The sequence below is a fragment of the Nelusetta ayraudi genome, unplaced genomic scaffold (assembly GCF_046127955.1).
Source record: "Nelusetta ayraudi isolate G7.1 ecotype Tasmania unplaced genomic scaffold, CSIRO-AGI_Nayr_v1 ptg000060l, whole genome shotgun sequence".
NCBI classification, from domain to species: domain Eukaryota; kingdom Metazoa; phylum Chordata; class Actinopteri; order Tetraodontiformes; family Monacanthidae; genus Nelusetta; species Nelusetta ayraudi.
In genome coordinates, this window is record NW_027466110.1 from 5650451 (window position 1) to 5666905 (window position 16455).

Consider the following 16455-nt stretch of genomic DNA (forward strand, 5'->3'; position numbering starts at 1 on the left):
AGAAAGAAGTCGCAGGATTTTTCTTGTACAAAAAATCTTAAAAATGTCTTGGATGTTTATGTCTGGTAGCTGAAACCCTTGAATAAGCTCTCCCCCATTAGCATTCCTCTTCTACACTGTCAGGCTGCATTGGCTTATTGGGGAAAATAGCACCAACATCAAAGCAGTAGAACTGGCACTTGGCATCGACGCAAATGGACTGTCGACTGTTCGGTCACATTGAAAACCTTTTTCATGTTCTGTCTGTCCTCATGCTCCTTCATTTGTCACACTCACTGCCAGCAGCGAGTGACGATAGCCAAGACTGATAACATGTACATTCAAATAATATTTTTCTTTTGAAGAATCAAACGAGTGGTTCACCCGTAATTATTAAAATTCCACTCTGTTATGACTTGCCCATGTGTAAACAATGGCTCATTTTTAAACCCACATAACAGTTTTGGAGTTTCACAGATGTCCACCTAATTCCAATACAACGCAAGCTCAAGCTGACCATGGTGCTCAAAAAAGTGTGATGTATTCTCACCCAACTATTTGAAAGAAACCTCAGGTCTACCTTAAAAAAGAAAATGTGTTCATGTGACTGTTGCAAGTGGGAGTGGGGGTATGCATAAAAGTTGATCTTTTCAACTCTTGGGGTGGTAGATAATGAATCAGTCTTCAGATTTGGGCAACCTACCCCTTTAAGAAAATTCATCAATGCTAGTAGTGACTCATTAACCCACACAGTGATTGTCACTGGGTGGAATTCCTTTCCTACATGTGAGTCCAGCGAATGACACCAGTGCCTGCGTTTGCCAAGAGCCAATCTTAAATTGTGGGTGAACTATCCCTTTACATACTACTCTTGTGGTTCTGAACCAGAAGGAATGCCGTTCAAATTGGAACATCTCTAATAGAAATGCAATTTTTTTTTCTCAGCGTGTCCTTCCCTCCACAGTTTGCACAGCATGTTTTCTCCCTACGCTGTAATTAAGAGATTTTTTTTTCAACCAAACAATGCCCACAGAATCTGACTCGGCACTTTCCTAATTACATGTTTGTGTTACGATCGGCTCTGACAAAGAGGAGGAAAACAGCGACTGTGGGATGCCTGGCAGCGATGTTTTTCCTCTTAAATGACTTCGCAGGCCGCCCTCCCTGGCACCTCTGCAGCCACTGTGGTTAGCAAGAGCGAGAGACACAGATGCCGCGGCTTATGTTACCTTGACATGTACCGCAACAGCCTGGCCGCTTAGAAAACCCATGTATTGTTAAAAGGGGGGAAAAAAGAGAGACATTTCATAATTTCTGCTTGGAGTCGTGGGATCAAATCGGAGCCAGGAACCAAAAGAGGAAGAAAAAAGTGTAAAGGAGAGTACATAACAACCGAAAGGAGGAGGAATTTATAGTTGTTTTACCCCACGACCGCTCGCCCAGGATGTTTCTTTGTGGTCTGCCAGGCTAAAATTATGGAAGCAATGAACTGGCAGAGAAGGCAAACACGCATCCATTATCCTGTAAGAATCACGCTATATAACAACCTCGTCTTCTCCAAGTGCAGTTTGTTGTGAATGTGGGCCAAACATAAAACCTTTAACATTTTTACAAGAAAATGTTTCGGTTTTGTACCAATTTTCAAGAGCGGGAAGATCACATTTTGAAGCAAATTAACATCTGCATAACATATAACATTGCATATTATGATTTGAATGTTTGTTTTTTTGTAGTTTTTGTCATTAGGGAAAACGCAGAAGACAGCAACAAGCTGCTTCGCGGTGAGATGCTACAGAGCAAAGCTGCTCAGCGATGGTTTCACGTGCTGTCTGGTTTGATCCATAGTTGGCTAAAAAAAACATCGATTTTGGCCCCGCCGGAGCTCCTTCACGGTTGACGGTCACTCCGTTTGTCTGCTCTCATCGCATCCATCTTCCCCTGCAATCACCAAAGTGAAGCCGCCCTGCAGTCACATTGACACAGAGCGCCTCCCAACAGCCATTTCGAATGCATGATGGTCCATTAAACTTCACTAAGAGTACAATCCCATGGGGGCGTCCCTCGGTGTTAATCCTATTAAATACAATGCTTTTTCCGTTCGCATTTTGACATTTAGCTCAAAGAGCACAGCCTTTCAGCCTTTCAGGTCACTTTAGCGGGCGTTTTTTTTAGAGGAGGACATCAGCAGCTTGCTTATCCAGTGCCACTCACATGGAATATCGGAGATGGAGAAGTCTTTCATGGCCGACAGCAGTATTTTTTTTTTTTTAGCAATTTTTATTTATAGCAAGTCAGCAATGGAATCATAACAACAAAAATAAAATAGAGAAATAAAATTGCAATGAGGACTTTTAAATAAATTTAGAAAAATAAAGAAACATTTAGAATGTGCATTGCCTTAGTCTTGTAAGTCTACATGCAATCAAAACTTCCATAAATATAATACAATTAAATAAAAGCAGTACTTGCATCGGAAGAAAAATGCCTGCAGCTACTTTGTATTCATTATTTAACTGCTCTTATGATGTATCAGCTGGTGCTGCACTGTTCAAAATCATCATAATATATTGGCTTAATTATAATGAACCCACTATTCAATGAAACAACACACACTTGCATGTCGTCGTCACTTTTTGTTACCCGAGCAATACAAAGACCCTCCAGTAGGCATGATCATATCATCCCCTGGACTTAATAAATTATGTAAGTGACGAAACCACAACATTCGCAATCCATTTATGAGACTCTTCTCCCTCGAAAGAGATTTTTTTAATTTCATCGCAGCCATTCCAGCTCGATGAAGATCTCCAAACCACTGCGGTTGTCAGTTCTCACACGGCGGCTCGGAGGGCCTTTCCTACTTGTTGCTCAGCACATCAGCGACACACAGACAGACACACACAATAGAGACATAATAAAGCGCAGAGACATCAGACGAGACTCTCGGCTAATCTCGGCTTTTTTTCCCATGAACTCCCCTCCCTCCCCTCCCCACCGCTCCCGTCCTCTGTCTGTCCCAGCTGCTGGGATTTCTCCCCCTCCGTCACTCCCGCCAGTCCCTATTGTCTCCCCCTCGCCAACCAACCTCTCACCTCTGACCCAAGACTTCAGCACCCCCTACCCCGCCCTCATTAGAAGGAGGCTACCAGCCACTCGGATCCCACCGTTCCTGTCAGATGACACGGGAGGAGGCCACTTTAATGCCATTGTGCCCACGCCCTCCTCTAATGTCTCAAAGGCCCTGCGTCCTGGACGGACGTGGAGAGGAGGTGGCCGTAACCTGAACCTGACACTTCCAACCCCCGCTGGGACGGGTTTGTGGTCAAACTTTTTTTTTTCCACGACGGAGGTACTTGAGGTGCAGACTAAGTGCTTGTGAGGGGAAAAAAAAAAGTTCACCGTGAGAGAAAGATGGAAGCTAATCTCTCCAGCGGTCGCTTCGCCCCGTCCCCTCGGCTGACCCTCAACATAGGAGCAGGTCGATCCATTACGTTTCGTTTCTCTCGGCCGCCGATGAGCACCGGCCGGTGACATTTCGTCCGTCGCATTTGGAAATTATAAAGCAGCGGCCTGAAGCTGGAGTGGAAACCCTTTTACGGCGCAACCTGGTGCGGCGCAGCCGCCAGTGTCTAAACATTTACACTTTGAGGAATGTATCCTGAGGACAACCCCATCAGTCAAAACCCCCTGGGACGTCTCCCTAGAAGGAAACGCACACAACACTGCACTCACGCAGACACGCAGCATATGGTTGTGTGTCATCATGATGTAGAGTTTTATAAGCAAAGGTCACTCTTATTGTTGCTGTACAGTGTTTGTGACTATCTAGAAGAGCAGCTGCGCTATGTTTTTCACACTGGCTCTTTTCTATTTTTTCAACTCCTTCTTCTGGTAGTTTGCGGAAGACAAGGCACCAGCTGGTACTTAATGGGCACAATACCACCACACTTCACACATCAACATGCATTTCTTTTTGTCTCTGGCACTGCCGCTTTACATCGAATGGAGCCGAGACCAAGACTTAGCATGAGAAAAGGTCTGTGTGGCGCGGAGGGCGTGAGATCTGACTCAGCTTTGAGTTTGAGTCTCACACACTTGATGCGTGAAAGTTGGCAGCCCCTGTTAAAACTGTGCTAAGGGCTTAGTTCGGCCTCCTTAAAGCAACACAATGTAGTTTCTCTGCCCCCATGATGATAAGTTCAGCGTCATTTATTTTGTTTCACTGACTTTCACTTTCTTACGGGCTTGATATCAGGTGAAGCAAGTAGGTCCAGTTTAAAGTGCATGACTGTGTTCACGGAAGAGTGCCAGGCAGGCAACCATAATTATAAAGTTCTATACCAGGTCAGCTGGGGGCGCTGTGTCAGTGGCAGGAGTGGCATTACAAGTCAATGTGAAAATAATTTTGAAATTTAATGGAGAAAAACGCAGAGTTGTTGCGTAAGTTAGTGCGTCATTAAGAATTAAGCATGCACAACTTTCCTTTGATTGCTTTGCAAAACTCTGAAGATGCGCTTTGATTGGCTGTTACTTGTGTCCTGTAACCATCCAGACCTTATGTGGATGGAATACAGAGAGGGATAGACAATTAGACAAGTCAAAAGTTCCCTGGCTAAGGAAATACAATCGGAAACTGATTGTTCCCATGCATTTATATTACTGTAAAATATCCACGGTCGCGAGCCAACACTGTGCATTTGTCACGGGAGAAAAACTGAGCGCACATCTGCAATCTAATGCTCCTGTTCCCACTGCTCCAGATGCTGAGTTCCGCAAGGCTGCCAGCTGCAACCGCTCCATTGTCACAGTATTGTTTTCCCATCGAGGGGGAGGTCAGAAGCTGAGGTGACTTGTGAGGCCTCTCAGTCGTGGAGCTGCGATTAACGCTGCTAACCGATCTCTCTCCCCTGGTCTGTATGCGGTTACGGGGTCAGGCTGTTTTGCTTTTTCTTTTTTTTTCTCTCGCACAGAAACATCTGGGGTGTCTTTTACGCTCAAGCTGCTGTGGGCTTGACTCCCTCCCCCGCCCCCCACCACCCTCCTTCCTGCAAAAAGTGAAGCAAAAGCATCCAAATGATAAAACCAGCACATGATGAATGACTCTGCAATGTTGATGAATATTCCAGTGAGGGTAGCGGAGGGCAGCACATTTGTTTTCCATTAAGGGCTTCGGCCATCGTGAAAATGCATCTTTTCAAACATAGTATCTGTGAAGCAAACTGCCCCCAGGTCGTCTCTCATGAGCAATCGGGTTGCCTGCAGCTGTCCCCGCGCTAAAACCCTGCTATGGCAGATTTTCATCTGCTATGGCAGAAAAGTGCCTCTTCCTGTCCATCAATCCTTTCTCAGAAGGATAATAGCTGGACAATGAAAAATCTCCCCTGGAAACCCTTTTTTTTTTTTTTTTTTTTCCCCCGGAGCAGGAAAGGCAATTCCTGGCGACAGGCGGCGAGAGCGAGGCTCCTCGGCGTCGCGGCGTCACATGTGACCACGGCGGACCGCGACAGGATGAGCAAAAGGGAGAGTCATGTGCTCTTCGTGCGAGAGTTCAGACAGAGGGACGCAACAAGCCGTGAAGTTCCCCGCTGTGGAAAGACATCTTTTAGATTCGCAAGATAGGACTTCACACACACACATTATCCTAAATATAGGGACAAAGAGGGAGAGAAGTCACGAGGGACGTGTTCATTTGAAATTCCTGCTTAATTCGCTGCAAGCCCTTCGCGTTTGGCCGCGTCCAAATGCTCCCAGGCTGTCTCGCCTGCCTTCTCCTCTCTTCATATGGTGAGCGTTTCTCATCGGGGTGCTGGGGGCGCCCCACATGCCTTTGTCTTACGGTTGTTTAGCAGCTGCGTAAAAAGTGTCAGGGACAAAGACTTATCTGTGGAGGAGTTGAATACGCTCGGTGGGCACACGGCCAACAGCTCAATCCTTCAGGCTTCCCACCGCTGAAAAGCAGACCCCAACACATTCTGCTCCCCAACTCTCCTCCTCACGGATGATCTTACGGAGGGACCCAATTATTTCCTCTCACTTCGAACCTAACTCCTTTCACATCTGAACCCGCGACCGTAATGAGCGCCCTAAATGATGAAATTAAAAAGCGCGTCTGAGGAGGGGACGTAAATTCCTGCACTTGATGCAATTTTGCTACGTCGAGAAGAATGAAAACAGACGGGGGACAAAAGCAGACACGTCTCGTCCTCCACCCCGCCCCCCTTGCCTCTGATTGTGTGGAGAGTGGAAACACAACGACGTGGCATCTTCGACAACTCCGACAGCTTTCCAGAGGGACGCGCTGACGCCTGGAATTAACTGCTTGCCAGAAATTCCAGCTGAAGAGTGCAAAACAGTGCTTGACCTTCTCGCCTCGGAGAACCAAAGAGAAAACACTTTAACACTTCAAGGTCTGGACTTACTTTGCTAAACTCACACACTGTAGCGTGCCATATCAAGCTGATTTATTTCTAGACTTGATGCTTGTCCCCAACAACCTTTCGGAGTAACTTGCAAATGTGCTTTACACAGGAATTGAAAGTGAGGCCAGAAATGCGTTCCAGATTGATGACCACCAAGACTCCTCGTCCCAACAGATATCTACCAAATACAAACACGTCTCAGTGTTAAACAGTTCTTATCTCGGAGGGAGATGCTGACCCAATGCAGCAACGGAGTGATCAGATCATTGACAACTATTATAAGGTTGGATTCCAGAAATGTCTCTCGGGGTGATTTCGCACCCAGAAGTCCAGTTCAAGGGTCGTGCAAATGTAAACATTTGGTCACATTGATTGGGTTGGAAGGGACCCTAAATCCTATCATCATCAGCTGCATTGTCATCAGGTTGCGGAACCTGCGCTGGCGGTTGAAATTGCGTCAGGTTACAGATGCACTCAGTGGCCTTACAGAGCCGACACCCCGCTCAGCGCTGGCACTCTGTTCTACTTACTTTGCCTTCCCAAAACTGGCGGGAAAAAATAGGTCATTCAAGGAAAACATTGATCTTTTTTTGTAATCGATGATTATCCCGGCTCACGTGATGGATAATGAACTGGGTGTGGGGGAGGGGTGTTTTGATTGCTTTTTTTGAGTCGTGGTAAGTGTGGTCCTAACGTGGGCGACTGTAGAATGCCTGCTGAATGAGTGCACGGTCATCAGCTGTGGCTATTATTTCCCAGAGGCCTTCTGGAACCATCATCCGACTGAGAACAAAACAGCGATACAGATTGCTGCTCCACTGGCAAACATCACCCCTTGCAACTCCCGGTTGCATGCGCTGATGCCAACACAGCGTAAAGCCGGAGAGAAAAAAATAGACCTTGTTGTTATGCATGAATTTGGCAGTTTAACCTCGAAATACAGAGGGGAGCTCGTCTGAAGTGTCGCCGCCAAGGGATAAAGGCCCAGATTGTATCTTTTGCATATTTCGTGCATCGCCGCAGTCGAGCTGTATGCGCATACATGAAAGCCCGCAGTCTTCCCCATATGGATGGCATTCAGATATTCAAATGCCATCCGGATCCAGCCATGCTGCAATGCCCCCGTGTCATTCCCGCTTAACAAGGGGTTGAACTTGCACACGCACGCTCGCTCGCATCCCTTCCGTTCGACTGTGAATACGCTTTTTAGTCGGAGCCACGGCGACCCGAGGCACAAGCCCGGGCAAGCGTTTCCCCACTCAGGAACCTTTATTCCGACCATCCTTCCTGCCACAATACTCAATGGCCTTCTTTGTTTTTCTGGAGAAGTTATTGCGCTCAACGAATTAACAAGAGCTCTCTGGAGAGAAATGAGAAAGCAGCAACAACAAGGTGGGAGAGGAGACCTGGACGGTGAGGAGCGGTGATTTCCGGAGAAACAGACGGCAACGGGAGGGGAGACTGGAGACGAATCAATTCAGAGAGCAGTTAGCTCTTTGAGTGCCGCTAGGTTGCAAGACAGGGTGTCGCGGGTCCCCCATCAAGCCATACAATTATGGAAGATGCTCGGCCACATCCGATGCCAAATGGAGCGCAGCCCAGAAATCGTGCAGCTACAGCGGCGGCAACCTCATTACGAGGCATATCCAGCGTAATTAAAACTTGAGAACTGGCGACAGAGAGCAATTGAGGGATTTTTTTCATGTGGATGTGATATTGCGGGATCAGCCCTAAAGAGGTACTTTATGTTAGACCACATTTAAAGCTCAGGAAGGAGCCGTCGCAGAGGCATCGAGAAAACGACTTTAGGGGGAAATAAACACACAAACACAAACAGCTTTTGCCTCCATAACACCCGTTAGTGACTCATGCCTGCATTCCGCTGTTTTCCTCTTGGTAACCGGCCCGCGTTCACCACCAACTCTTAGGATAAGGATAAAGGCCTCTGCTCTAGGGATAATATTGCCACAAGTCAGATAAAGACGGGGATGGATGTCCGGGGTCACTCTCTGTAATCGCTCTCCACATGGCTTGACAACTTGTTGATTTGGGGAGCACACAGTAAAAAAATAACATACTTCTTTCTGCTGGCACAGCGCGAGCAGTCACAGGTCTTTCCTCTCTTCAGAGTCAGGATACAGGGTCACGGCGCACACACTCCACCGCATGTGTCAGGGTCGGACGGCGGTTGCGGCCGAGGTGTTGGCTAAATAATCAGACACTTTCCAGACATCCCAGTTCAAACAGAGAACACTGGAGACGCCGAGACAGGCGATGATGTGCAGACACACACACGAGCTAAGTGCATGAGGAGGTACAGTCCGTATTTGAACCTCTTTATTTGGATTCGCCACAGTCTCGCACATCATCAGCACTTGTCCAAAAATACTATCCAGATCTCCAGAAAGCAAAATTTAGCCCTCTGTTAGCAGCAATGCATTTCTGGTAAAACTGATGTTCGCACAAAAATTGAGGAGCCCACAAGGAGCACACCAATGCCCTCTGTGACATCACAAAAAGGTGACACTTTGCAGAACTGTGTGTTTGAACACACATGTGTGCACATCTCATCTCTGAAGACTTCGCTGACAAACTAGAGGCACGTGCATTTGCAAGAAAAAATTGTGAATTTGACATAATGTGACAAATTAATTTTCCACTGTGAAACAATAATGAAATTTTTTTTTTTTCCCTGTCAAACTCTGAACGACTGAACAGTTGGACAGCGGAGAGAGCTGTTTAATCAGAGACACATTTGACTTGCGTTTGAGGCAGTGATGTAACATCTGGATCTGGAGTGCATCCAGCCCCGGTGGCCTTTTCCACAGGACCACCACAACTGCAAGACTCACCATACAGGAAAGAAAACAACTTTTTTTTTTCCCCCTCTCCCTCCTCAGATCAGGATCTGGCTTTGAGATTGGATCATAGAGTCAACATTCGTTACACCTGCTTTGCTGCAACGCGGGACGGCTGTAAATGTTTGCCTTTGATTTGTCACGTCTTGTATTTATATAAGCCCTGACACATTGTTACTTTGCACGAAATGAAGCTTGGAGCTCCCGGGGCTGCTGCTTTCAACTGTGAATGCGTTTGACCCGACGCTGTTGAACTGCAGCGGGGAAGATTCATCAGGCTCCTAATGCAATGCCATGCTTTTTTTTTTTTGCTTTTTTTTCACAAACACGAGCGCCACCGTCACGTGTAAAAATCCTTCGTCCGCAGGCCAACGGGGGAAAATAAGCCTCGTTGCTGTTTATCGTGGAAACGGTGCACCGCCCGGGCCGACCAACTCCAACTCATCCTCCCACGCAGGCCATCGCGCTGTCGAACAGTTTGGGCCCAGAAACCCACAGCGCCCCCCCTGCGTGGCGAGGGGTCACCGTCCAATGAAATCAGCCCCCCAAGGGAGATGGTTGGGGGGGGGGGGGGTCATTACACAACCTCGGGATGACATCTTCATTTTCACGGCCCTGCGCAGCATCGGCTTCACGACATCCTGTTTGTTTTGGGCCGATCACTTTCAGAACGCTGCTGATCGCTGTCCTCCCAAAGTGTTGGTTTTTTTTTTGTTGCATGAAACCCACAGCGCAGCAGTATCACATCCGCTTCTCTGCCGGGTAAAAGTTGAGCGGGCATAAAAGTGAATCTCTTCACATGACAAGGCGACAACAATAAAGACTACACAGCTTCTCCTATTGAAAAAAAGAACATGGAAACTGACAAACAGCAGCTTTTTTTTTTTTTTTTTGCCCAGAGGCCTTCTCGTGCCAATGCCGAGCGATAGAAAACTCTGTGAGGCGGTGAAAGAGGGTCTGTGGGGGAAAAGCGGTTCGCGGGCCGCTGAGAGCGGACAAGTCTGTGAACTTGCCCCTCTCCGTTTTGTACGCGAGGAGCCAGCGAAGTCGCACAAAAGAGCTGCTCCAAATTAGGGAGCACAAAGGCGCTTCTGTGTGCGGAGCTTCACAGTGAATTAATGAGCGCCGATACACATTCGCACACACTGTCCCTCGCCCCCCTGGACTCAGCTGCGCCGCAGCAAACAACAACACAGTGCGATGCCCTGGAACCAAACTCATGCAACCAAAAGGAACAACCCAAAAGAACAAAAAAATAAAAAACAGAAAAATAGTGGATCTATTGCCACTAAAGCAATTTTTTTTAATCGTTTAAATATCTCGAGGAGAGTGGTTTACTTTGTTTTCCGCCCTCTGGTCCATGATTTTTAAGACTGTGGAAGAGTGGAAGAGTTCGTAAAAAGTTAATAAGCATCAGCGAGGACGTCTGCTCCCTTGCGTAACCCCCCTCCTTCCTCTCCAGGCCAGAGGGGAGCAGATGGCCGACACTTGGGTCTGATTTAGAGATGGGACTGTGTCAGCTCAGCCTTTTTTTTTTCTCTCTCTTTTTTTTCCCAGCTAGAAAACTAAAGCACTGACATAACTCACAAAGAAAATAGGCATCAGCATCGGAGTATCTGACTGGGGGGTTGGGGGGTTGGGGCTGATTTGTCTGTTTTATGTGCAGCTGTGCAGGGGAAATTAAACAATCACTGACCATGAACCAGCAACGAGCCATAATTGGCAATTATGGCATACAATGCGAGGCTTGACGAGGAGATTGCGATAACGACTGTAACTCCGCTGACAGCGGAACTCATAGCAGCGAGGACACAGATCCGGACTTAACACCTCGGCGGAGTTGGACTGGAGGAATCCTGCAGGACTTAATCTCGCTAATCGCTTTCCTCGCTCTCCTCTTAATGCCGACTGGCACGGTGAAGGTGAACAGACTGCCGCTGCGTCAGTGCGCTTGGCAAACCGACTCCGCTTCGTCGCGTCTCTCCCCCCCCCCGCCAACCCCTAAAACAATCGACGCGCAGCCGAAAGTTGGAGCGTCGCGGGATCAAAACACGGCGCGAGCGCGCGCGCGTCTCCGCGACGGAGTAACATCTTTTAAAAACGCGCGATTCGTCGTCACTGGGGTTTTGTCTTTGTCGTACATCAGGTTGCTATTCGGACAAACTCACCCATTGTTTGTTTCGTTTCTTGTCAGACTTTTCCCGAAGCGATCCGAAGAGAAGCGAGCGGCTGGAGCGTCGAGAGCCCGGCTACCCTGATGCTGCGTCCTGGGATGCGCACTGACCGCCTGGCTGCGCCTCGCCTGCACCCGACGCCGCGTCTCTTTGGTGACAGCCCTCGTGACGTCACCAGGGGGGGGGGGGATTACTGACGAGGAGGCGCTCCTCTTCTCAGACGGAGTTCTTCTGATCAACAGGCCACTCAGTCTGGAAAGAGCCGCGGTACGTGCCGGCACAGATAATTATCTTGGATTATCGAGAATTAATCTGGGCCGCTGATCGAATCGGGGGTTCAGGCAGGGAGAGTAATTGATGAGAGTTGAGCTTTATCGAGTTAACAGGCAGACTTGGTGTGGTATCACTGATCAGAGGTCGCCTTCATTCCAAACAGAAACACGACTGCTGCTGATTAGTGAAGAATGAAAAGTTTTGATGCTGTTGAAAAGACAGTTTTTTTTTTTTTTACGGTCTCAAGTGGTTCTCGAAAGATTTCTAGAGGCAACAAAACGAGAGTGTGTTCTTTACACTGACATTCAGTGTTGGATTCTTTAGAACTGCCTCTGCTTGCATTTGGAGAGACATGCAATCAATTAGAGGGACACAATCTGTGAGGCTTCCAGCATAGACACCCCCCCCCCTCCCTCCTCACACATACACAGTCACCCCCCCACCCTACAAACTGCATCATGAATGGATCCACCATATGTGAATGCATTTGTAAAGTGAATTATGTGCCCAGCTCAGTCTCCAGAACAGATTGTTGCAATTTAGGAAAAAAAAAAAAAAACATATCAGAAGCCCCCACCCACCAGTAAACTAAAAACCACTGACTGTAATTAAGTATTTACTTTTACTTACAAAAGTTCTGAAGAATCAGAGGCTTCTTTGTGTCCATTCTGACGTTGAAAATAAGAGCTAAAGCCGAAATCACGGCATGGCCAAAGATATAATCGATACATAAATATGATCCATTTCATACTTCTCCAGTCTTGTCAGGTACTGAACTTTAAGGCTTCATCAAGGCGTGTCATTAGTAAAGATTGAATTAAACGAAAATGTTCAAGAGATTTACCTCCTGTGATTAAGACATGGCCATATCTGATTTTAAAACCATGTGGATCTGCTCGGACAATGACAGGGCTTCACAGAAACAATGCCAATCATCATCATCAATCCAGTGAGCTGCTGCCCCGTATCCTAGGAGCCCCAAGCCCCCCTTAATACAATCCAGTCTATTCACTGCTGTCCAAGTGGCATCTCTCAATGGATTGTTTCATGGCCAAATAGGGTGTCTGTCCAACATGGCAAATACAAAAGCCGCAGAAAGGCAAATATTTAACTGGTCAACTCTTTGCGGCCTTCTTTGGAGAAAATAAACCCGGTTTCCTCAAATGCATTTCTGTTAACTTGACCAAAACACCGGCTTGTTCCCGTTTGTCTAGTTTCTCCATTTCATTGGTGAGCACCTCAGATTTGTCTCATACTTAATGAGTTTATTTCAATACTTTTTCACTTCTCAAAAAAGGGAAGTGTGACATCTGCTTTTTCCTATTAATATCAAACATAAAGCTATACATAAATATATCAGAAACCAAAACCAGGATGTTGCTCCTCTCCTCGTTGTTGGTCATCTCACACTAACTGGCCATCCCTGGCTGCTCCTCTCTCCCAGTGAACATGAGCTGCATGTCACTGAGTGTGAATAGACGGTCTGGATGGGAACATTCCAGCACTGTGCTGGCTGTTGCAGCAGGCAAAGCAGCTGGCAGACAGCAGGCACGCAGGAACTGCTGCAGGGACGGACCACTGGCAAAACAAAACACGGCGCTCCAAGTCATTTCATCTGACATTAGACGCTTGAATAACAGGATAATATGGATGAGATGCCTTTTTAGCAGAACATTTATGGATTTAGCATTTCCAAAGGCTGTAGTGCCATATTGAAAATGTCCATTTAAGTTGTCTTCTGGAATTACAAACATAGACATTTAACATTTGGAATGTCCAGTGGACCCTTGATTGAGGTGGGGTCAATAATGCAAGTTTTATCAACGTGCATTTCTTAACTATGTTACGTTTCTCATTAAGGATGAGCGCAGTGATGGCAGGGCGTCGGGGCAAGTTTGATGCAATCTTGCAGAGTTTAATTGCGACCGAAGAGAAGCCCTGCACAAAACACAGTGGTCGCCATGGAGACGGACCCAGTGAGAAAATGGCAGACAGCGTGAATAGGCACAGAAGGAGGGGCGGTTCAGGGCGCTCTCAAAGTTAAGTTGGCGTCAAGACCAAGTCAGCGTGACTCAGAACTCAATGTGCTGGAAAACACCACTTTACAGAGTGACAAAAGGAAAACTTTGTGAATTTCACTTGTTCTTTCACAATAACTTCTTTACAGTGGGATCAGGTCATCTGACAAATGCGATCAAAAATCATACGATTCTGTGGTACGAAGGTGGGACAAACGCTTCTCATGTGGCAGAGCTATCAGTCAGATATCAATCCCATTTGTGACATCACAAAGAACTTTGGGTGTTCACACACAATGTCTGCAGAGTTACCAAGGCAGTAAAGAGTAGCATTAAATCATTTCAATAGCAGACACATGAGATATTGTAATATCTATCAAAACTGTCTGAAAATATGGGAAAAGATGTGTTGTGCAGAATATGAAGTGAAAATGAAAATAATGCAACTTATTTTTTAACTTCTTCATTCCTTTTCACTCCAACCCCAAAGTGAAAAGACCAGCATGCAAGTCTTAGTGCGGAACATCTGGTTTAGCATTTCAGAGGAAGTGGAAAATACGCTTTTATTGCAATAGCAGGGAAAAATAGAGAGGAAACGCTGTTTACCACAGGCCACAGAGGACTAGCAAAAGAGTTGCATCAATTCCACTTTCTTGTAAAAGCGGATTCCTGCCTACAAGTAAAGAACACGTGTCACTTTGGGACGCCGTGTCTTTAAGATTGAGCCTTTTATCCAGCGTTTCCCTGCAGCAGGGAGACTGGCTGCGTCCACGTCCATCACATGTGACAAAACACATTCTTGCCGAGGTACGTTTGATAACAAAAACGAGGTTGTGTCGCAGACTTGTTGTGAATTTTTCAGCTTCTGCGTGAGTTTCGGCAGAACAAACAGGCTGTTCTGAACGTGGGCAGAAGGTCAAAGGGAGTGATGACCGTGTATGCAGCCCTGAGCTGTGATAATTTACAGCCTCCACAGCCCTCAGCCAGGGAGTGGTAACAAACCTGGACTAGATCTTTCCAAGAGGAAAAACAAAAAGTAGCGATTGGTGAGGAGCAGAGACCTGAGAGTGAACCCAAGAACAAAAAGCTACAAATTGTTTCTCTGACTCCTGTTGGTGGGAGTGGAATCGGTCGAGGATGGCCAAATTTAAGAGTCTGAACAGGGAGGGGATTTAACTCGGGGGCCCTTGTTCGCTCCCTTGTGACTCTCCCGCAAGAAATAATTGGTTTTCTGCAGAAGGCGTGATGGCAAACCCGTCTGCTCCGCCTCGTCTGTTCGGGAAATCAAACATTTGAACGGAAGCAGAAATTGAAACGGTTTTAATCTTCAGCTATTTGACTTTGCCCGGACGGTCTGTGAGGCAAACGCTGGTCTAATAGTTGGAAGAAGTTGCTGCTGAACTGCAGCAGCAGCAGCCAGGACACACCACAGCTGGCAGATCACTGTTTATGTTACAGGCTTTTATTTCACAGGCAGTTTGAAACTGTTTTACTGATCAACGTGACGTCCGTTTCCTGGCACTGTACTGGACGTCATTCCGCTGTGCTCTGCTGCCATCTAGTGGGTTACCACCAAAGCGAGGCCCTACGGAAAGGAACAAAACTTGAACGTGGCTTATTTTTCTCCACCCCTCTATAGAGTTTTGCCAACAGTGCTGCAGGCTGGCGAGCACACAGAGAGATTTTACAGTGCTGTCACCGAGGCGCGGATTAACCCACTTGCAGAGACGGTGCCGCTTCACTTCTGCAGACAGACGCGAAGCTCTGCGAGGCCGACCGTTGCTTGGTGTTGGCAGACATGGATGAAGCTCTCAGCATTTCTGAGCTCCGTCCAAGAGTATCAGCAGTTTATGTCTGGGATCATCTGCAGCGTCCGCAATTTCCCACGCAACGGTCCTGTCATGTGAAGGCACTAGTGGAGATGCCTTTTTACATATTGTTATTATCTTAAATCCCACAATGTGTTGGTGCAGCCTCGTGCAAATGATGATGTTAAAAACACGGGGAACACCACGTTTAGCCCTCTGTTTGCAGCCAGCCAACAACAAATGAGGAACACACACCCGGTCTGGGGTAATTGCAGCTAATTGTGGGTCGTTAAGAGACATCTCAAAGGGCTGTTCGCTATAAATGAGTTTCTGAAAAGTAGAGCAGGCAAAAGAAGTGAAGGACGGATTTCTCATTAATGGAGAGGTCACTGACCCCCATTTCCAATAATCAGGCAACACGCATCGCGGTTCCACGTTACTCTGGTAATCACATGTTCACTGTACGGCGCTGCTTTCCGGTTTAATGGGGTGCAACTTTATGATTTAATGATTTAATGTTCAATTTAGCTGAAATCACATTTCAATAACAACCACTTTGTGCGAGTCGCTCCTCTCTCGATGTGCGATTTTGCCGCCGCACATTTGCCATCAGATTTAATTACGCACTCCATTTTACGGTAAAAAGAAAACATGGCCGCGTCCTCTGACTTGATTGCGCCAGCGTCTGATTATGTTTTTGTTTATCGAGGCCATTGTGTTGCTCCAGCGTGCCGTGGCTGTTTGAAATGAGCCATTCATTCAGAAATGCTGCGCTCCCCGTGACAGGCCATTGAAGAAGCCGGGAACGATGTTGTCGTCAGCTCAAAACATCTGGATTAAAGTGTTATTCTTCGTTTTCAGCTCAGTCAGAATCTAACGTTTCCTCACCTGAGAGTGAACGCCAGTCAAACGAGCGTGGGGGCCTG

The 16455-nt window shown here is 47.0% G+C and overlaps 1 protein-coding gene across 2 annotated transcripts in view; it reads right to left on the minus strand.

Moving 5' to 3' along the window:
* Nucleotides 1–11576, minus strand: part of gpm6bb (glycoprotein M6Bb) — a 28411-nt gene extending 16835 nt beyond the window's left edge. Inside the window, exon 1 of one of the 2 annotated variants that reach the window (XM_076040119.1) lies at nt 11425–11576. In XM_076040119.1, coding sequence (XP_075896234.1) covers nt 11425–11428 — 4 coding nt within the window. In that variant the 5' untranslated portion in view covers nt 11429–11576. The remainder of the gene's footprint in view (nt 1–11424) is intronic. The other variant, XM_076040120.1, reaches the window with a different exon arrangement.
* Nucleotides 11577–16455: the final 4879 nt, after the last annotated feature.